Source organism: Rhyacophila brunnea, unplaced genomic scaffold, assembly GCF_057557595.1.
Source record: "Rhyacophila brunnea isolate RB1 unplaced genomic scaffold, BYU_Rbru_1.0 scaffold_1, whole genome shotgun sequence".
Lineage (NCBI taxonomy): Eukaryota > Metazoa > Arthropoda > Insecta > Trichoptera > Rhyacophilidae > Rhyacophila > Rhyacophila brunnea.
In genome coordinates, this window is record NW_028232751.1 from 57,904,456 (window position 1) to 57,927,126 (window position 22,671).

The following is a 22,671-nucleotide window of genomic DNA, read 5'->3' on the forward strand; positions in this document are numbered from 1 at the left end:
TTTAACTTAAAGTTCAATGTGTAGGTATCCTAATCGTGTAAGTCAGGTTTTAAGGCGATTGAACCGATTGGACCCAATCGGGTCTTGTGTTCTGAGACGATCTTTACGTCCGAAGTGTCTTCGGGCGTCGCAACAAAATAAATCTTTAATTTAAATAATATATAGACTATAGTTATTAATAAAACATTCAAATGCGAGGGCGTTGTGCAGTACTAATAAAACCATTCAGGACTATTATATAAAAACACAATAAAAATAAGCTCATAGCAATCATGAAAAATACAGTTGGTACACAACACAATAACACAATATTGCTAGACTATTGTGACAACGGGCGGTATTTTAATTATTGATTTTATTAATGAAGAAGATAGTTGTTTAAATGTAAAATAAATAAGATAAAAAAAGTAAGAAAAATATTATCTCGATTAGTAGTTGTGAGAGTGGCGAAGGGTGGAGGTAGGCTGTTAAGATCTGACATAAATTAGAGCAGCTGAACTTTGTCAGTTATACGTATTGGTTTTCATTGAACTAAGACAACAATTTGCAAATAGTAGTTAGTTAGTTAGTTCTTAAAAATCAACTTAATCCTGCCTAAACCAGACCATGATAGTTTAGGTTCACTCTGGTCGATCTGATAAAAATAGTGCACACTTTTTCAGTCGTAATTATTTATTTCCGTTGAATTAAGAATGCAAATTACAGATGGATTTAGTGGGTTATTTTAAATTCATTAAGCCCTGACTAACCAAACCATAAGAGATAAAAAATAGTTTTCTATCTATAAAATATATAAAAATATGTATTATTTAATGGCATAATTTTAGATATTTTACGGATATACATATACAACTATTTTTTGACTATTATCTATTATGGCTTGGTTTACGCAGGGTTTAATTATTTTTTTTATAAAATGACTAAAACTATCTGCATATTCCATCTTAGTTCAATTAAAACAAATACGTACGATTGAAAAAGTTTCGTGTGCACTATTTATGACGGATCTTAACAGCCTACCTCCATGCTTCGCCAGTGAGTTGTGTTATGTTATTAAAACGGCCGGTAAATTGTTATAATACAGTTATCAATACTAAACATATTTAAGACGGGTGTTTCCATGTAATCTATTTATATAAGCAGTCGTTTTTTAAACAAGAAATAATAGAATTAAGGGCATTGTGTACATACTCTAATAAGGCCTTGCACAGCCCAGTGTGTAAGTATAAGATTTACTAATTGCTATTAATATTTATAAATTAAATTTAAAATATAATTAGTATACAGCATTGGCATAAAGTTAGATAAGTACCATTATTGTTATTTTTTAACTAATTTAAAAAAAATGCTCATTATTTCTTTAGTCAACAAAATATATAGCAATATTGACGACAGCTCAATTTACGTAAATAAACATGCTATTGTTAGATATAGCGTGGGTAGGCCGTAGGTAGAAATGATAATTAAACTTGATTGCTTTCAATTATATGCATGGATTGTTACATTCGTATGATAAATAATTTCCTGGAAAAATATGACAAAAGCCTTTTGATGAGTAGTTAAATCATATCAAAAGGGGTGTGAAATTTTAGCGTCTTTGTCTAAAATTGAGAATAATCCATTCGGAAAGAGACGATTATGGCTTTCTAAGAATTTTCCAGTATTAAACATACCTACACACTCAGCATATTATGTATAAACGCTGACATTACATTTTCCTTGGGTAAACGCAGTAGCTTTGAAATTTTTGGTAAATACTGTTAAATATCTAAATAATATAATGTCTAACTTATACATATTTCGCGCTTTGCGACATGATAAATTTAATGAAAATATTGATCTAGAAATCATTTACTACCGAAAATATTTGGTTAAAATATTGTGATATCTTTGTAATGGTCAATAATTATTGTTAAATAATAAATAAGTTTTAATAAATACATAGGTAAATAAAATAAAACAACATTTAAGATATTCAATAGATATAATTTAACAACAATTACGAATGATTTTATATAGATCTAGAAAAACTACAGAACAGACAATAAATATAATTCCAATAGGCTATATTCAATACGCTACATTTTGATGGAGGGTTTTGAATGTGTGAGTGTCCTACGAAAATGAAACACGTATTATGCACGTGCAATAGTGTGTGTAATACACCAATACTAAATGAGCGTCAATGCATAAACCGAGAGCAGTTGTCAGTTTTCGACGGATGACGTATTCTTGACATATGTTTAAGTTTATCCCGGATTATTATTTACTTGAGATCGGTTACCTGCTACTCATTACCCGTTAGGTATTTCAGTTTTTATTATATCTGAGTTCCCTGAGAACGACATTTAAAATTATAAATGAATTGGTTGATAGTGTACATATTATATTATATAGACGGACAAAGTCAATTTAATACATATTATATTATGAAGTTTAAAAAACATGTAACTGTTCGGTCTTCCCCAGTTGATAACTCCTACCACTCGCAAAGCAATGAGTTACCAAAATCGTCTCTGTCAAATAAATTATGTCATAAACCATCATTGAGTGTGTAACTATAGAAAATTTTATTGTGTCCAGTATTTTTTTCGCTATTATTGATTTGACTTCATCATCTCATACAAATCCTTATCACTATCTTCCTTTCAAATTAATACATCTGGTTCGGTTTACTTTAGAACATGTACGTCACAAGAAAAGCTTAACAAAATCATGAAACTTACTAATTAAAAAAAAAAATTAGTAGCATTTTTGTAGCTTTTGGAGCTTATCAAGTCGGCCTGACCCTCAGTTGGACTGGTCGGCCATTGCGACTTGGTATCTACGAGGGAAAATTTCTCAGCTTTTAAAAAGTAAGCGGCATTTTAAGGCGAGCGAGAAGGTCTTTTCTCGTCGAGAATTGACCGTAATACATCATATCGAAGTAGGGATCACACACACTCTAGTGCACGCCAACCAAGGACACTTTCGGTACAAATTTGAAGAGCGCCTAACGTTCGTTACGCCACGGTATACGCCTGCATAACGGGTGTGGAGACGTGGCGGGTGGTGGAGCGAAAAGCAAGTAGCATTTTTGTAATTACATACCATAAAACGAGGTGAATAAAAACAGTGTCCGAAAAAAAAGATTCAAAGTGTTACAATTGCCAAAATGTACGATATTATATTAAAATAAGTGTTAATCAAGTTTTTTTGATCAAAATTGCAGTTTTTCCTTAATATGTATTTGGTGTTCCTATTCACCCCGTCGCGTTGGTAAATATAAACACACTATACTTTTGGAAAATATTGAAAGCGAGTGAATAATGAGCATTTCCATTCACCAAGCCAAACAGATGAATTGCAAACACAACTTTTGGCAAGTGAATTTAGCTTTTCAGTCATCCAGCATAAGATTTAAATTGAATATGAAATCTTTAGACGTGCCTATTCACCACCTTTTACTGTACTTATATATTACATATACCTAATATCAGTGGCGGCTCGACGACTTTCTAAGTGGTGGGGTTTAATCATTAATTATTAAGTATACACACCTTTATCGAATCGAACGCCTTCTCATAGTCTATAAAACCCAATCATAGTGATAGTTTGTATTCCTGGCACCGCTCTATGATTTCTCTGACGACTTGGATATGGTCCATAGTGCTGTATCCTCCTCTAAATCCGGCTTGTTCTCAAAAAGTTCGCAAGGTAGGTAGACCTAGAGGCCGCTAGATCGATGAAATGACAAAGTTCTGCGGAAGTACGTGGCAACTCAATGCACAGGACCGAGAGAAGTGGAAGCAGCTTGAAGAGGCCTTCATCCAGCAGTGGATAGATTCAGGCTGATGATGATGATGATACACACCTACCTACTTTATCATATTATACATTATGTATCAAGCTACTTATAATATGATTTTATTAATGGGAAATAAGTAATTTTTCAGAATAAATAGTATGTATTATGATTATTTGAGCCGTTACTTAATCACACCACACAAAAACGTGTTTAAAATTATTTACTTAATTAATAATAATAATTAGTATAGATTTACCATTATCGATTTTGTAGAACGGCATACAGGGAGCTGTTTTTACTCATCTAGTGGTTATTTGAATCGCTCCCAGTATGCGCATACTAACGCTAATGCGTTCGCATCCATTGTGAGACGAGATTTGTACGGCGGCGACGGGATGGGACCGACTCACCCAATCAGCGAAAGATAGACGCAATATCTTTCTTAATTTGTACATAAGTGTAACCGTAAAATATAGCGCAGTTAATTTATTTATTTATTTTAATACCGCGTAATCATCATTGCTTTACATATTTGTATAATAATAATAAATATCCCTAAGTATAAAATAGCGAAGGGTTTAGATCAGCGATACTCAACCTGCGGCCCGCGGGCCACATGCGGCCCTTTAAGCTTTTATGTGCGGCCCGAAACACATTAATTATCAGGAATTTCGTATATCTTGAGATTCGTTTCGACTTTGACGCACCGTAGTGACACCCGAAGAGGATTGTCATTATGGTCCACATCAGATCTGGTATAAGAGTGTTGCTATTGCACACGGTTAATTTAAAAAACACGCATAATTTTTTAAATCTCAAAAATGTTTTGTAAAAAGGGGGGGTTTCATGATTTTTTCATCACACCAGTAGTGATGCGGCCCGCGTTACTTTACAAATATATCGTCACTGTTCTGGCAGAAGACACTAATTCGAAAAAATGACATATTGAGTTAGTTATACCAAAATGTTCCTTATTAAACTTTACCGTCTGGAAACCTTCTTAATAAATAAACAGTCTTTATTTTAAAGTCATCCTTATTACGATTACTTAATAAACTCACATGACAGACAATTTCAAACATTTTAAAAGCTTCAAAGTCAAATTACTCAAAACTAGTATTCTCCAATTAGTGTGTTCTGCCAGAACAGACACGATATGTATTTGGTTCGAAGAAAAAAAAGATTGAGTATCATTTATTTAGATGGATAAAATAAATAATTAAATAAGTAGTTAATTTAATCATGTAATGAAGTAGGTATATTATGTCCATTGTCCAGTAATAAAAATATCTGACGTGTATTTTTTATGGATGTGGGGATACTCCCTACAAACCCCTACGGTAGAGCCGCCCCTACCTAATATTAATTAAGTAATTGCCTAATCCCGAAGGTGCCGGCGATGGAGATGAACTCGCAAGGTTCGTGCAACAAGAAGCGGCAAGAACTGAACGCCTCAGGAAGAGATACAGCCAACAGGCATCTGCAGATAATAGCGATGAAGATGACCAAGACGACTATGGTAAGTAAATCTTGAATATATTGAACATCTTCCACCAACGGAATTAGGGATTGCAATACCGAATGAAAATTTCAATACCGGTTTTTCGGTATTTCTTATTGAATACCGGCATTTCTTAAACATGGAAAAACAGAAAAGGTGCTTATCAATAAAAATAGCTATTAAAAGCTTTTAAAAATATTATTTTATAGCAAAACTTCACATACCAACCTACATTTATTATGTCGACATTTAAAAATATGTAGGTATTGATCATAATTGTAGAACTAGTGATTTTTTACAAATAATTTTAATATATTGATAATTTTAACTAAAGCCCTCAAAAGTTCATCAAGTGCAAATAAGTCCGGCTGCAGGAAAAGCTTCTTAAATTCAACGCTTGTACAGTCATCAATAAATTATAGAATAACATGTTTATCACGAATATTTTGTATTTCGAAATAATGTTGTGATAATTCATCGCGACAATTACTAATATACCTACATATATTAATTGATGAAATTTGTTTAATTATTTTTTCACCTCTGTTGGATTCACTCAATATATTAAGCAGCACATAACTTATAATTCATTTTCAAAAACGTAAACGAGTGTTATTTCTTAGTACTGAAAATTCCGGTATTTTAGATTTTTAAAACCGGTATTTCGGTATTGATAAATACTGGAATACCGGTATTGAAATACCGGTATTGCAATCCCTAAACGGAATAATATTTTTTTTTTAAGATTTTTTACGTATAATAGTTGTTAGCCATTTGTACAATCCATTGGGTCCTTATCAGGGCTCAAAATGGACCGGAACGCACCGGAGCGCCGTTCCTGTTCGTGAAATCGGTAAAATTATCGCTCCGTCTCGTGGAATAAATAATTTTACCGTCTGAGCTGGATAGGCCATATAATAGAAAATCTAACACACTTATTTTTATGAAAAAAAACACATAAACTTTGATAACTTTACTACGTAAAAATCTTCAGAAAACTGTCGAGCGCTCCGGTTCGTAAATTTTTCCATTTCGAGCACTGGTCCTTATATTGCAGCTTTTCTTAATCTTTTTGACCTGCGACCTTATTTAGGGTAATAATTTTGGTTGACGACCCATGATAAAATAAATTAATAATAAGCGCGTATTGACAAAAATTTATTTTATATTAATAATACCAAATTGGTTTCAATGATACATTACTTCATTCATAACATAAAACACGCTGTGGCTTGTCTACTCCGCGATCATTAATGCATGTGAAACCTATCTTTAAAAATGCTTCTATGTATTTACATTTTACCATTTTGGGTAGAATATATTTTAAGGAATTTAATATATATATCAAAGTAACAGAGAAGAGAACGTCGTCTCGAAAGAAGTTATTAATGTCAACATTAAACAGTGTTGCATGAATATTGTATTCAATACAATATTCTTTCCAGTACGTATACTAATTTAAATTATGGCAAGAATATTGTTTTGTTGAGAATATTACATTTCGCGACCTACTAAATATACAAATTGACCCATAGGTTAAGAAACGCTGTTATATTGTATCAAAATTTTCTATACATTGAAAAACAACATGATTTTATTTTACTGCCGCGGGTTTGAGTCCACGACCAACGTCTTAATTATAAACAGATATTTATAACATAATTCTCTGCTTGGGAATCATGCTTTGGTTGATTATTTATGTGGATACATACTGTTATTTGGTTGTTCATAAAATTATTTATCTAATTAATATTGATGGTTCATTGAACAAAATCGTAATATCACCTACCAGGTAAATAGCCCAAATACTGTTTTGATTGTATTTACAAATAGTTTCCAATACGGAGAATATTGATGTGCATATAGGCAACTCATTCAACTATACTAAAGCCACTCAAGTGCTGTCTTGTACAATATATAATCCAAACTCTCGTATGAATGTAATAGTTTCATTAGCAATGAACTGAAGTACCCAACTTTGCTCGGGTGTGGATTAATAAATTGTATTAAACATTTGATGGGCGGGCTGGAGTTTATTTTTAGATATCGAATATTGAAATGTTCAAAGTCAATTAATTATATTGAAAGGTAGGTAAATTATTGATGACGCCCACGTCTTTTACACGGAAACTGACTGTGGGTAATCTAGCGTCGAAGGTTGAAAATTGATAGTATCATTAATACTAAAAATTTAATGAGTTTTTTGTATAAAATTGTAAGGAGATTGTAAGGAGTAAGGAGAAGATGATGAAACTCGAATAAATTGGTACGAAAAACGTACCTAATCCAAAATTATTATGTCGTGCAAGTTTCATAAATGTTGGTTCAGTAGTTTTTTAGCTATGATCTAATAAACAAAAACGGACATATGAGTAGATGGATAAAAGTAGCGAAGGGTGGAGGTAGGCTGCTAAGATCCTCCATAAATAGTGCACACTATTCTTTGTTAGTCATACGTATTTGTTTTTATTGAAATAAGACTACAATTTCCAAATGGTATTGGTCAGTTTTAAAAAATCTATCTAAACAACCAAACCGTAATAGTTTTAGTATAATATGGGCGATGCGACAAAATTGTATATAATTTTTCATTCATACTTATTTGTTTTCGTTAGATTAAGAATACATATTACACATCCAACATATATTTTTTTTAATTCATTAAGCCCTGTCTATACCAAACTATAATAGATAAAAATTTGGATATTTTATAAATAGACGAGTGTTTGACTTTTATCTATTATGGTTCGATTTCGCAGGGTTTCATTATTAAAAATCAACCAACACCATCTGTAAATTGTAGTATTATTTCAATGAAAACAAATACGTATGACTGACAAAGATTAGTGTGCACTGTTTATGGTGGATCTTAACAGCCTACCTCCACCCTTCGCCACTGATAGACAAACACTCATATTTTATTAATTGCTATAGTTAGGTATATATTAGAAACATTATCAGTTTCACCAAAATGTCAATAATTAGTTTATCGAGATAATATCTCGCGGTTAAATAGTTTGTTTATTGCAGACTCCAAAATGGTCAATGTTAAGTGAAATCCCGTGGCAAAAATATGGGTTTGTTATTTTTTCCTTTATTTGGTAAAAAACAAATCGTAGAGCACATTATTGATGTAGTGAAAAATAGTAACCTTATATACTTTTAAAAATATAGTAAATTTAATTGAAGCATAGCAACTGATGTTAAATTTTAAAACTCCAATATTTTTATGGAATTAGGTACACACAATATACAAATAGGCATTTATGTACAATATAAAATTATTCAGTTATTCCTCCTTTTTCCCAAATGCGTAGGAGTTATTATGAATTTTGTGCTGTATTATAAATACCTACCCTGCAAACCTTGCCTAGTCTAACGTGGAGGAGATATCTACCTTTTCAATTAGGACAGTGGAGCACATCCCTTTATTACAAGTTCCACGTGGGTCTAATGACATTTGGATTGCGTTTTGATGGGAATAACTTAATGTCAAAGAGAAACGGGGTGGTACGTTTTACACGGGTGTACGCTTACTAGACGGATGGGGTGGCTTGGAATTCATATAGGTACTACTAATAAGTGCACGTATCCAAGTGGAATGTTTCCCGGTTAATAAATTATTATCGATATAATATTGTACCTGCCATAACTGGCGTGCATCGCTGCGGTTATAATAGGAACCACTATTTTACAAACTTCGTATGTTGCGGTTTTGAGTAATGAAGCAGGGAATTGTTGGGTAATAGTTTTTCTGTGCAAGAATCTTGATCACTGACCATGCAGAGAAGATTATAAAATCAAAACTTTATAGTTTATGGCATTCCATAGTTTTCATGGAATGCCCCTACATGAAATTCCGTTAGATCATCTATGAAATTATGACATAAACATTGACTTTTAAATAACAGTTAATAATTGTAAAATTATTATGACTGGTAGATAAGTATGTATATTTTTCCTGGTTCCTTATAAAAATAGGTAACTACATTAGGGTATAGATTAAAAACTATTTTTACCTGCGTTTTTGCGTATTACATACTTTTTTGCCTTTGCTTTTTCGTATACGTTGGATTTTAATTTGATTAAAAAATAGTTTACATCAAAATATTTCAAATTTACCAAAAATCAGAGCTTCGAATAAAGCGGCATGTATTTTGTTTTAACCAAGATATCTTCACCCATATTTCTATCCACTTTTATTTGCATATTTTTATTCAAACTACTGAGGAAACCAATGGGAAATTGTGATTAGTTTTTCGATTATTTTATGTATTTAATAATGTTTCCCACTACAATTAGATTCATATACATTTAGCGATTTATATTTGTATGATTATTAATGGTAATACCTATTGATAATGTATTTTTTAGAATACGATTTCTTAAACTAAAATGATTATGTACCTATTTGTATGTTACCACTGATTGTTATAGCCAATAGCGTATTGGGCCAAGATGATGATGAATAATGTACATTATGTAAAACTAAGAGATATTTTTATGTTACGGATATTTTTATAATATCTAATATTACACATTTTTCTAAAATTATCGAGAGTTCCTGTTCGTAAAATTTTCCATTTCGAGCACTGGATAATATATTATAATATTATTTAGTGCGTAATTTTGTGTACCTGTTACATATTCTATAAATACGTATGTATGCAGTCACATGATAATCTGTATTTATTTTTATATACGGTCAGTAACATTTTAATGAGTAATATTATGTACATAGGTACATCTTCGAATTTTCATTCATATTACATACATTAATCATTATTTCTAATAGAGCTATGTAAATTCTGTACGTCAGAAGTATAAGGTCATGTATCCCATTAGAAATTGTTCAGAAAACATTAAAACGTACCTACCTAAAATAATTGTACGTTTTGGTACATACGCAATGATTAAAATGTATGTATTGTTTTCTCTATTTTATTCTATTTTCTTGTAGGTAATAGAATATTATTGTTCGGTTATAATTCCATTATATATTTTATATTTTGTAAAGTTTTCTTGTAGGTATTTTTACTACAGAAAAAAGTTTGAACCAACGTTAAGCCGCGTTGCCACGATCCAAGTACACTTGGACCGAGCGCCATCCAAGCGCACTCGTGCAGGACATCTTCATACAAATTACTCCTATCCAAGCTACTTGGACCGCGTCCTACTCATCTAAGCTAGCTTGGATAGGAATAATTTAGTAAAGTATGAAGATGTCTCATACGAGTGCGCTCGGTCCAGGTCAACTTGGATCGTGTCAACGCGGCTTTATACAATGATTTAACTTCTAAATGTTTCATTGTAAGACATCCATACTTTCCAAAAAGAAGATAAAAGATTGGGAATTTCATTTTATCACTCAGTTTCGTAAAAAATAAACAACACAATTAAATATTTTAAAAGTGCCGACTTATTTTAAATATATATAATTTAAATAATTCAGAAACTTTCGAGGGTGTGGGCATAACAACTGACGAAAGTTTTATTGCAATCGGATGAATGGTATAGGAACCATACGAATAAAAGAAGATAAAAATGAAGAAGCAGAAGATGGTTTTTCTAATTCAGAAACTTTCGTTATTATATCGTATATTATTGTCTTATTTTAAAAAGATGAAATTCTCGACGGAAATGGATGTTTTTGCAAATGAACGACAAATTTACTGTCAAAATGGAAATTATATTTTGCTCTTCTTTACGATTACATTAATTAAAACAATATTTTATATATGAATACGTGTATTAATTAAGGCTCTAAGTACCAAAAAGTAGTATTGCCTGTAGATACAAAATACCGAGTCATTGCAGTAAAATTTCATGAAGCAGACCTTTTGAAAAATGTGGTTTTACAGTGTGAAGCAATCACGGCAGTTTCTATAATTTTAGATATTAGGAATTCGCAAGTGTCAACACACCATCGTCAGCCATTTTATATTGAATGAAGTTGACCACTGTAGTGCTATTTATACCATTATAAATAAAACAGGCCAACGGACTTACAACGTCGACAGGTTTAAATATTTTACTGTATTTTTTTGACTTGCTTGAGGCACTTAGACCATAGCTGAAGTTATTGGCGTTAGTATGTAGAACACTTTTCTATAAAAATGTCAGTTTTTTTGTTTTTGGTACTTAGAGCCTTAATTAATACACGTATTCATATAACCTACTTAATAGTAGGTATTAATTGTACATAATATACCTATAATACATTCATATATCATACTACATAATAAGTATCTATTATATATAAGACTATGAACAAAAGAAATAAGTAATCAATTTGAAGAAAGGTTATAATTATTGCTATAGGTAGAGCATAAATGGTATTTTGTATCTTTTCAAAAATATAATATTAATATTATTCTGTTATGTTCTATTTTATTGATATTATGGGGTTATTAAAACGATAATTTCTACAGTAATACCATACTTTATTTGACAGATCTGAAATATTATGACGTCTCGCGTAATGACATTAGCTAGCTACCTACGAGTAAGGATTATTTTTCTTGGAGAAATATAGTTTCACTTTGTGAATTTCTTCCTTTTTTATGTGACTAGTCGTCAAAACTAAGTTTACTTACATTTTTAAAAATGTGTGATACGTCACCTTTGTTTAGTATTATTTAGTTTATGTGAAAACTATTTTCTAACTAACTTTGATTAACGCGATGTTCGATTAATTCCCACCTAAAAATAAATGGATACCCGACTTATTTACTGAAGTTATAGGTACACAATTATAATATTGACTACCTACGAAAAAAAATTAATAACTATGTTCGTGTAAATGGGAATATAACCGAAATATTATTATACTTTTCCAGGTTTCCAAAGGCGACCATCAGTTCGAGGGATAAAGCCCAGGTTTGGCTCCACCAACGAAATATTACAGCAGATGCAGTCTCAGCTGATGCCGCCGTCATCCACGGCTGCTCGACCTGGTCATATATCCTGGCCTTATTATTCGGAGTCCAATCTCACGCAGCCAGCTCCACACGACCATATTCTTCATCATCAAACTGAACAACCACCCAACAGGTACATTGAGTGAGTTATAACGATTTTAGTATATTGGTATTCATTTTTATGAATTTCTGGAGTTTAGTTTACCCTTGGTTTGCTATTTAAATTTACCGCCTTCTGTACTTCATAACTTGTAGTTCAAACATTGGCCACCAGATTACAATAATAGACAAATAATAGACAAATTGAGGACCTTATAAAAAGTTTTAAAAATGTTTGTGGGTGGTTCTACTTAACGTTCATCAAATATTTCATAATATCAAATATCTCACGTACTATATGAGAAAAAATAATAAAAAAGTATGCAAAATCGCGCAATAGCTATGCGACACGAGTTTCACTAAAAAAAAATTATTACTATACCTACGCAGTCAGGTTTTGCATACAAACTTAAAAATCAAATAGCACGCTGAATATACGTGAAAAAGCAAAAATCGTGCACTAACGTTCACTACCGATGCACAAAATTAAAATTTTTAAAACAATCCTTTAAAATCCTAAAAGTTTGGTGTCACAAGTATCCAGCATTTAGCTGGGTCATCCAAATTGAAATTTCGAATAACCCCTTAATGTGGATGCATAAACGAAAAAAACGCGTGCTCAAACGTGCACGAGCGATGGACAAACGAACGCATCCAAAAAAAGTTGGAGTTTTTAGATTGTGTGATCCAGGTAAATTAATCTATACGACATCAAGATATGGCCCCCACAAAGGGGAGGGCTGGCAGGGCTCTAGCCTGGGAGCCCGGGCTCAAGAGGGGCCCGGCGAGGCGAGTCGACCAGATAAATGAGATAAACACACATCACAAAGTTGCATTAATAGTTAAAAAGGCACTATTTTCCTTCCAATAATATTATCGTTTACAATTATTATGTGGTTATACGGTACAACTCCATAATTCAAATGGATATAGGTATTAAAATATACAAAAAAAAACACTAATAATATAGGTACCTACACATTAATTTTATCGCGTAGGTACCTACACGATTTGGAAAACGTTACTGTAGAACGTCACACTGCCTTTATCCATAGCGATGAGTCGGGGGGCCCGCCAAAGATCCTAGCCTGGAGGCCTGTTTCAGGATGTGGGGGCCATGCATCAAGATATTTTATTATCAGCGTAAATAATGAAAATTTCGATAAATTCCTTTTGTTTTACAAAGATTTTAAATTTTAATTTACGAGAAGAGGTATGATCTGAGAAATGCCTCAGAATTTCTTAAATCCCATTACTTTTTGAAACAAAAAAAAAAACCTTGGTATAAATTTTTAACCATAGATAACGCGTACAATTTGTTTACAAAATACTTACGGAAAATATTTATGGTATCGCTACTATAATTCAATGGCAACACTGGTATTAAGACTATCTGTGATTTTTAACTGTCAAAATATCACAAAAACAAAATAATAATGATATTATCATTTTGCCAACTGTCAGCTGTTGAAAGTAAATAAAACTGCTGTAGTAATTAATCATACTACCATTAATCGCTATGTTGGATGTAAGTTTGGTACTTTTATAGTATTCTATATCGTTTTTGTGACCGAGCTCTTTTGAGACCATAAACCAAACCAAAACCTAACGATCTACCTACTAAAATCCAAAATATAAAGGTTTTGGTTTGGTTTGAGGTCTCAAAACACCTAACCAAAATGACTGTATAAATTACTATAAAATTACCAAATATTTAATGCAGTTTTATAGTTTATTTTCAAAAGCACACCTAATTTTTCGATTTTGGGCCAATTTTTTGTTTTTGGAAGCTTAGAACAGCTAAAAATAATTGATATACAAATTGACATTTTTAGAACGTCGATTGAAGATTTCCAGCAAAACCTAAAACTCGGCAGCGCCGCAGAGCAAGCAACCTGCTTTGACCTTCGTAATCACAATGTTCCGGAGCATCGTCATCATGCTGGTGAAGTGCCGCGTCCGCAAGACGATAACATCTATCAAAACTGTGTCACATACGCAAATGTCAGGTAACTACAAAGAAATTTAGTATTTGGTAACCGCTGTAAAAATACACATTGATTCAGTTTTGTGCATGCTTACTAAGGTAAATCGTAGACATACCAGTACATATTATGAAAGCGCACTGGATACCTAAACACAAAACAAAATCTAACACAACTTGCTAAGTATTGCTCTTTTCTACGGTATGGTAAATAAAATTGTTAGGTTTGGTTACGTTTACATCCAAAAGATAACATTGTGTGAAAACTGTAAAATTATAAATTTAAACAAGGCATGAAAAATTGTGCAATGGCGATGCATAATTTTAATAATTAGTACAGCGGTTTGCTTCGAATCATTTCATATTGCATGAGGCTATTTAACATGCACTGAACTGTATGTATCTGACAGTGGCGAAGGGTGGAGGTAGGCTGTTAAGATTCGCTATAAATAGTGCACACTAAAAATTTTTAGTTATATGTATTTGTTTTTATTAAACTAAGACTACAATTTACAGATGGTGTTAGTTGGTTTTTAAAAATCAATTAAACCATGCCTAAACGAAACCATAATAGTTTTGGTCTAATTTGGGCAATACGACAAAATTGTACACACTTTTTCATTCATAGATATTTGTTTTTGTTGGATTACAAATACATATTACACATATTGTTGGTTATTTTTTTTAATTCATTAAGCCCTGGCTAAACCAAACTATAATAAATAAAAAATATTATTCTATTTATAGAATATTCAAAGTTATGTATGATTTAATTGCATAATTTTAGATATTTTATAGATAGACATGTATTTTTTGACTATTATCTATTATGGCTTGGTTTCTCAGGGTTTAATTGAATTTTAAAAACTAACCAACACTATCTGTAAATTGCAGTCTTATTTCAATGAAAACAAATATGTATGTCTGAAAAAGTTTAATGTGCACTGTTTATGGCGAATCTTAACAGCCTACCTCCACCCTTCGCCACTGGTATCTGAAACAATTAAATAGAATCTGAAGAAAATTAATTTTTAATTAAGTAACTATCTTTTTCGTTTTCAGGTGTAATGGAGGCGAAAGAGACATGTATAGCAAGGCTATTCACACATATGCACGAGGTCACCGGAGGCCAGAGTCGCCGCCTCCAATTCGATCCTATCACCAGACCATGGTTCTCATTCCTTACACCAACTTACATCATCAACCACACTACTCCAATACTATTGACCGGCAGTATCACGTAGCGCACTCTACTTCAGGTTTGTAGCAATTCTCTGCAAATAATTTTTAAATATCTTACTATAAATAAGCAATAATTGAATATCTTGAAATATTGTGTGAACTCTTAAAATGTTCATTATTTAGTCTACTTGTTTGACAATGTCCTTAACTGGCGTATATCACCACATGGCGCCAATCTTCTTGCGTCAGTCCAGGTCATTCAAGCATCCCGTAACTCCGCTGTAGACACACTGTCGGTAGATAGTATTTAGCGGTCGTCTTGGATGCCGGAATCCGGTTGTTTTGAAGAATAGCAAGCCAGGTTAAAGTTCTTTTCAGGCATCCGCAGCACGTGGCTGAGTCAGGTTCAACATCGCCTCTTCGCTCTCAGTGTGATGACAGGCCGCTCGGTTCATTTAGTGTTGGAGGAACACCCTGTTGTCATTTGTTATTATTATAATTTTTACCAGATGCAGGATTGTTAAACCAAAGACTTGCATCTATGGCTTCAAGGGTCCTACCAACTGTGCCTCCGTGGGCCACATAATTATAGAATTTGTATTCAAATTTTATTTTGCAAACATAATTTAAAAAAAAGTTTGGCACTCGGGTAAAATCTATAATATATTTTGAAGAATATATTTGGATGTGGCTATGTACCGTCGCGTCGGTTTTTCTATATAAAAATCCACATGCGCCGTCGGATTTTGACAAAATTTGGAGAGCAGACGGAGGCCGACGAGCCAGAGTGCGTGGTCGGGGTCTCGAATTTCAGTATATATCTATATATATAAAAATGAATGTTTGTTTGTCTGTCCCGTATGCGTTCCTATTCCATTCATCCGATTGCAATGAAACTTTCGTCAGTTGTTGTGCACACACCCGCGAAAGTGTCTGAATTAGAAAAACCTTCTTTTTCTATTCTATCTTCTTTTATTCGTATGCGTTCCTATGCCATTCATCCGATTGCGATGAAACTTTTGTCAGTTGTTGTGCGCACACCCACGAAGGTTTCTGAATTAGTACAACGATCTTCTTCTATTTGTATACGTTCCTATATCATTCATCCAAACAATAGGATGTCTAGTCCAGCTAGACATAAGATTTTTAACGGTTAATGTTCAAATAAAGTTATTGATGAAAATGATGTATATACAGGTGACCAGAATGGGTCTGTCAGTGGATATCCCCAGCAACCACCCAATGAACAACAACAGCAACAGACTAATTTGTTGAAGATGAATCAAGGCTCCCAACAGATGGTCAGTATGCCATTCCCTCAGACAGGAGTTCCAATGCAGGTGAATATTTTACTTTAAGTTGGATTAGTTGTGCAAATGCATCCAGAAGTAGCACAGTGGGTTGGCTAGAGGGATAAGCAATTCCAGGCGCAGCCCAGAGTGGGGTGCAGAACTGGGGGCTTGTCAAATATGCAAAATTTCCAATTTTATTATGCTTAGAACTAGTGACAATTTAGTGTTCAGAACCACTGGTTTAAAGAACATTTTTCAGAAGAATATTAGTGACATTTGCACATGCATTTTTATAATTATAAATATTTATTGAATGAAAACACATCGCCATCAAAAATGAAAGTGAGCGTGCATTTTTTTACTGTCACAAGTACTTAAACACCTAGTTTCACTCTGTCTATATGTCATACACATCATCTGCAGATCGCCACTAAGACGTCTACAGCAGTAATAGTATGGTGTAACCCAATTGTAGCAGGCGGCTCTCGTGGTGTAGTTGGTAAGGCGCTCGCCTTCCACCCGAGAGTTCCTGGGTTCGATTCCCGGTCATGACAAAAACATTTGTGTTTTTCTCAAAGCCTGGGTGTTTGTGATTGTTCAAAATTACTAACAACCACCTTGTACGAAAAAGCAAGGACATGGTTATTAATAATTCTAAAAAAAAAAAAACCCAATTGTAGCCATAAAATTAAGAAGAAATCTTATATCTAAATAAAAAATAATACAATAGAAAAACAAATTAGTTATCTTAAATTTAAAATGTAATAATATTATAGCACCTGTACACGTTGATGGATTTACCACCAGCAATAGCGTGTAAATTAAACTATGGCGAAAATAACTGTTTACATATAAAAGCGCTGACTGTCTCGCTGAGGCGCTTTGTTGTCATTGTATTGTAAAAATTGGTAAACGTCAAAATGCTCCGCGAGGTGTAATTCGTATTTTGTTTCAGCAGGTTCGTCACTATCGTTCCACTGGATAAATCCATGCACATATAAACGGGCTATTAAGATTTAGTTGTATTTTATGTACTTAATTGGTTTTTAAATTACTGATGAACATACATACTACATTATATTATGCATATTATTTAGAATTTCATTGTGCTTAAAATATATGGTGCTATGATTTCAGATAACTTGTTCAGCACCTATGGCTCGCTTACGGACAGTTCCTGCCAGACCAGTGGCACGTCATATGATTTGTTATTCAGAAAAGGTAAAGAAAACATCCAATCTACTTGTAGTTCACAAATTTTAGAAAGATGCATACTGATACTTGAAAAGCTAAAAAGTAAAATGCTGTAAATTTTTTGTCAACATGCTTTATCTTCCATGTCCTCCGCTCCACAGCATGCATGGACACTACACCACCATCTCCAAATCCACATCTTGCATCTTCCCAGGACATACCAGCATCCTATATTGCCATATACACCTTGCGTATGGTATTCAGTGGAATTGAAGAATTTAGACTCGCTTGAGGTTATATCCAGTGTCTATTTTCAAAACTCAGTATAGAATTGCTCGAAGGCTTGATAAGATACTATAACTCGCTACTGTGAAGCATCGACATTTGGCTTTAACTGAAAGCAGCAGTAGGTCCTAGTCATTACGGATTGAGTTGAATGTCATTGCAGTCATTACCATTCTGATAGCGAGTTCTTTTTGAAAAGTGTCACCTCCCCTCTAACAATATTTGTATAGAGAATATGACCAAAACTTTGAACGACAATGTTTTATAGCATACTTGTATTATTGTTCAAGTCAGATAAAAATAAACTTGCATCCGGTTATAATATTTAATAAGCAATGCTAATAATAATATAATAGTATCAGGCTGGCAAGCTTCTTAAACATTATAAACATATTTTGATTGAAATTACTTAATTATATTATTATGTACCTACCTAGCATTTTATGAAGTTAGTTATATAGAGTCTGATATATTTTTTAAGAATTATTTGATTTATAAAATCTATTTTTGTTTCAATTTGTTAAAATAGTGATCAGTTTGGTAGATATGAGGTGTTTGAGTGAGTAATCAACATATAATGGCGCTCCATCATCTAATATCTTGAAGAGTATTATATTTAGCACCAGTTTTAGTATATTATTCTTTTATCATTTACTTCTATCAAGGACTTTTTACCTTTATCATTTTGTTTAAAAAAAATGGTTAAAAAAACTATATTTGTCATGTTTTTTGATTCCACTTATACACAAAGTGAACTTAGGTATAGATAGATAAATAATAGAAGAATTCAATGCCTATAAATATTTGAAGGATTTATTTAAATTAAAGGAATAATAAATGAGTTATATCAATTTTAGTAATCAGTGTGCCTTTTTAAGTGACCCTGCAAAATCTACCTTGTCTCCAATTGGTTAAATCAGGGATAAGTAATAAAACAGGTCTATGCTGACAATTTTCAGGTTCAAGCACCTTTGTATCAGGCTGCTCCTGGATCCCCTGGTACTCCGACTCCTGCTGCAGTAAGAGGGGCTCCAGAAGGGGCCCCAGCCCCCGCCGCATCACCGACCGCCCCGCACCCGTACCCGCACCCCCACACCCATCAACATCATCATCAACAACAACAACATAGTTCCGTGTACTACGCCATGAATGTCTGACAAGGGGAATAGTTGAAGATCAACATCGGCTTTTATCAAGTGGACAGGGATAGTCCAAGAGACGTGTCTCCCGTGTCAAGGGTTTCGAGCGAGAACGACTGAGCTAATTCTGTCCGCTTCTACGCCTTCCGTTATTGAGTGCTCGAGGATTAATACAAGCCATTTTATAAATGGGTCGTTTATATCTTCGAGAACAAGATGTTTTTGGTTGCACCAATGAAAGAGAGTTGATTTTCATCTGAATTTGGAAAATTAATAATAATATATTTGAAAATGTATTTATCTAGAGTAAAAACATAAATATATTATAAATAATAACAATCCACAAAATTTAGTATATATTATTGCTAGATTATGCTTAGTGTTATCCCAAGGTTAGTGTCTCAAAAAATGTTTTTAGAGTCCACTTTCATAATTTGATAGACGATTTTTGGTTTCAATAGAGTAATAATTGAGATATTGTAATGCATAATTTTAATAAACATACTCTTACATATTGATATTATACAAAAAATAACTAACTATTCTATGTCTGGTAAAGTTTTCCATTGTGTCATATTCTTTGTTAACAGTAATTTGTAATGGTTAACTCAATAGATAATCGAATAGTGTAAAAAATCTAATTATTATAGTGTGCAGTTAATACAACCAATACATGTTACAAGAATTGTATGTTTTTAATACAAATTTATAATTACAATATAAAATTAAATTACATTACATACAACGTTGTATTACAATTATTACAAAAAAATATTTATGAATTCATAAATTATAAGTCTGTGTCTCTATAAAGTATAAAAAATATCAAAAACTGAAACTCTATTATGAAAGATAAATAAATTACATCATCACACAAATAAGAACATGTCAGCAATAAAAATAATAGAAGATATAGAAGAATAATAGATATTAGGTACATGGAAAATTAGTTGGTTTTCAAGCGTACTTTGTAACAATTTTTCTAAAAAGAAATTATTTAATAACACGTTAGTTTTTTGGAACACATTCGATTATCTTCATTTAATTAAAGAAATGTGTGTTTTTTAATTTTAAGTTTTCATTTTTGATTATATTATGGAAGGTTTTGTTAGATAATGTGTAATGAAACATTTATGTGTGTCTATAATAAATATAATTAAATGATGTATACTAAATGAGTATCAAATGAAACAGCCAGCTAACAAATCTTGCCAAATATTAGATGATAGGTGTTAAATGTGTAAATTGTATACCTTTGTGATTGCCATATAACCATGGAAATCATTTTCATTAATAATGTCAAAAACATTCATTACTTTTCAGGTTTTAACCTGTTAACCGTAGTGTTTCTATTGATAACTATAGAAAGAATATTTTGTCATATGACAAATCACTTAAAATGTGTCATTACTCTGCCTTCCATTCGAGTCTTTCTACGGCATCTCAATTTTTATATTGTTAATTATTTAGCGTTGTAGTTACGTGACATTACAGGTGTAATATCAGTCATTTAAATATCAAGAGCAATAATTAATATGAGTATGTTACCTTTTTGTATTTAGTGATTCTTGTAATTTTTTGTACTAAAAAATAAAAAACAATAACATAAACATTTACACAAAATAAATATACCTATACAATATCAGTAATCAATGAGCTAGACATAAAGTGAAATAATTCATAATTGTTTTTTCCTATCAAACCTAAAATGTGTTTTAAGTTTTTAAAAAAATATTTCATCATTTCCCCAAAACCAAAAATGTCGAGAATCACTGCCTACATTTATCAATACAGATTAGATATTCAATTATTTTCATCTTGTCATCTGCTATCTTTTTAAAGAATCGTCAATGTTGCAAACCAGCTCGTATATATTTGAATTATTGGTTAAAATCACACATTGCCTTATTAACCATCATTTGGTACCTAAAATTTCTGTAAAGAATGTTTATCCTCAGATTAGGGCATAGAAATTTATACATACATACAAAATTTTATGTGAATTTTTGAATATTGAAAAATTATTATTGTGCTTAGAGAAAAATTCTACCTAATTTAAAATCTCGCAAAACAAAGTAATACATAGTATATAGATAAAGTGTTAGATTATTAAACATTGTATGTAATACAAGTTTGCGGACAACGGACCATATATGTATGAAAACTTAACAATTTTAGTCAAAGTCGTTTTTAACCTTCTGGATATCTTTCATATATCTGGGCAATAAAATATATCCCTAAAAGTTTTGAATTTTCAAACTGTTGATTCGTGTTGACAGGTTATAAATACCATAGCCTTAAAAAATGTCTGCATAATATTATATTAGCATGAATAGAACGCCGCTCATACAAAAATGACGTCTTTGGATGTCCCGCTTTAAATGGAATTTTACTAACGTAAATCAATTATTTAAAACATACAAATATGTTGAACACACAACGACATATATTGGGTATATCATCACATACTCGGAATTGAAACAGAATTCTTTTTTACCACTTGACACGTAAATTGATTTTTATTTTTTATTTTTGCAATAAAATTCGCAGCGTGCAAGGTACCGCCATACATACACCTTACGGCAGTAAAAAGGATTATAAGGTAAATTATAAGGAATAGTTTTAGTAATGATGTGTAATAATGTAAGTACCTACTATGAAAAAGATTTTCAGTTTGTAATAACGAAACGTTTATAGGTACTTAATTATATTCATTATAATATATCTTATTTTGTTAATCAAATCAATTATGATATATATTTTATAAAGAATATATCAATTAACAACATCATATTATTTAAAGTTGAATCAATTGAAAATGTATGGTGAATAGAAATAAATTATTTAATTCTTTTGAATTATTCAGAATCTCATCAGAGAGTATTTGATATTGGGATATGATAACAATTATGCATCACTTTGCAAATTTAATATGCATATTTTGTTAAAAGAGGCAGCATGTTTAAATTAATATTTAACCTCTTAACAAAAAAATAATATTTTCTTGTGTAAAAGCAAATTAACCGTAGTCATTTTTATATAAAGATAGATACCTGTTAGAATTACATATTATATTACTATATATAATAATAATAATAATAATATAATAACAGTGTTATGTCATTTATAAAATTGTAATGGGGAATAATAATTATTGATTTAATCAAAAATAAAAATATAATCTTCTGAGGTCAACACATTTCTTGTCAGTATCTTAATGTTTGTAGTGATTAGTGTTTCGGGTGATCTTTTCGTATCTGCCTTTGATTAAAACAAGAAATATTTATA

General features: G+C 31.9%; 1 protein-coding gene across 1 annotated transcript in view; it reads left to right on the forward strand.

Annotated features, from left to right (window-relative positions):
- The window catches only part of LOC147080005 (uncharacterized), a 432,855-nt gene extending 410,687 nt beyond the window's left edge, over positions 1 to 22,168 (forward strand). Inside the window, exons 7-13 of the mRNA XM_085947533.1 lie at positions 5,178 to 5,306; positions 12,128 to 12,341; positions 14,143 to 14,316; positions 15,354 to 15,550; positions 16,671 to 16,813; positions 17,903 to 17,986; positions 19,204 to 22,168. Of these exons, the coding sequence (XP_085803659.1) occupies positions 5,178 to 5,306; positions 12,128 to 12,341; positions 14,143 to 14,316; positions 15,354 to 15,550; positions 16,671 to 16,813; positions 17,903 to 17,986; positions 19,204 to 19,401 (1,139 nt within the window). The 3' untranslated portion in view covers positions 19,402 to 22,168. The remainder of the gene's footprint in view (positions 1 to 5,177; positions 5,307 to 12,127; positions 12,342 to 14,142; positions 14,317 to 15,353; positions 15,551 to 16,670; positions 16,814 to 17,902; positions 17,987 to 19,203) is intronic.
- Positions 22,169 to 22,671: the final 503 nt, after the last annotated feature.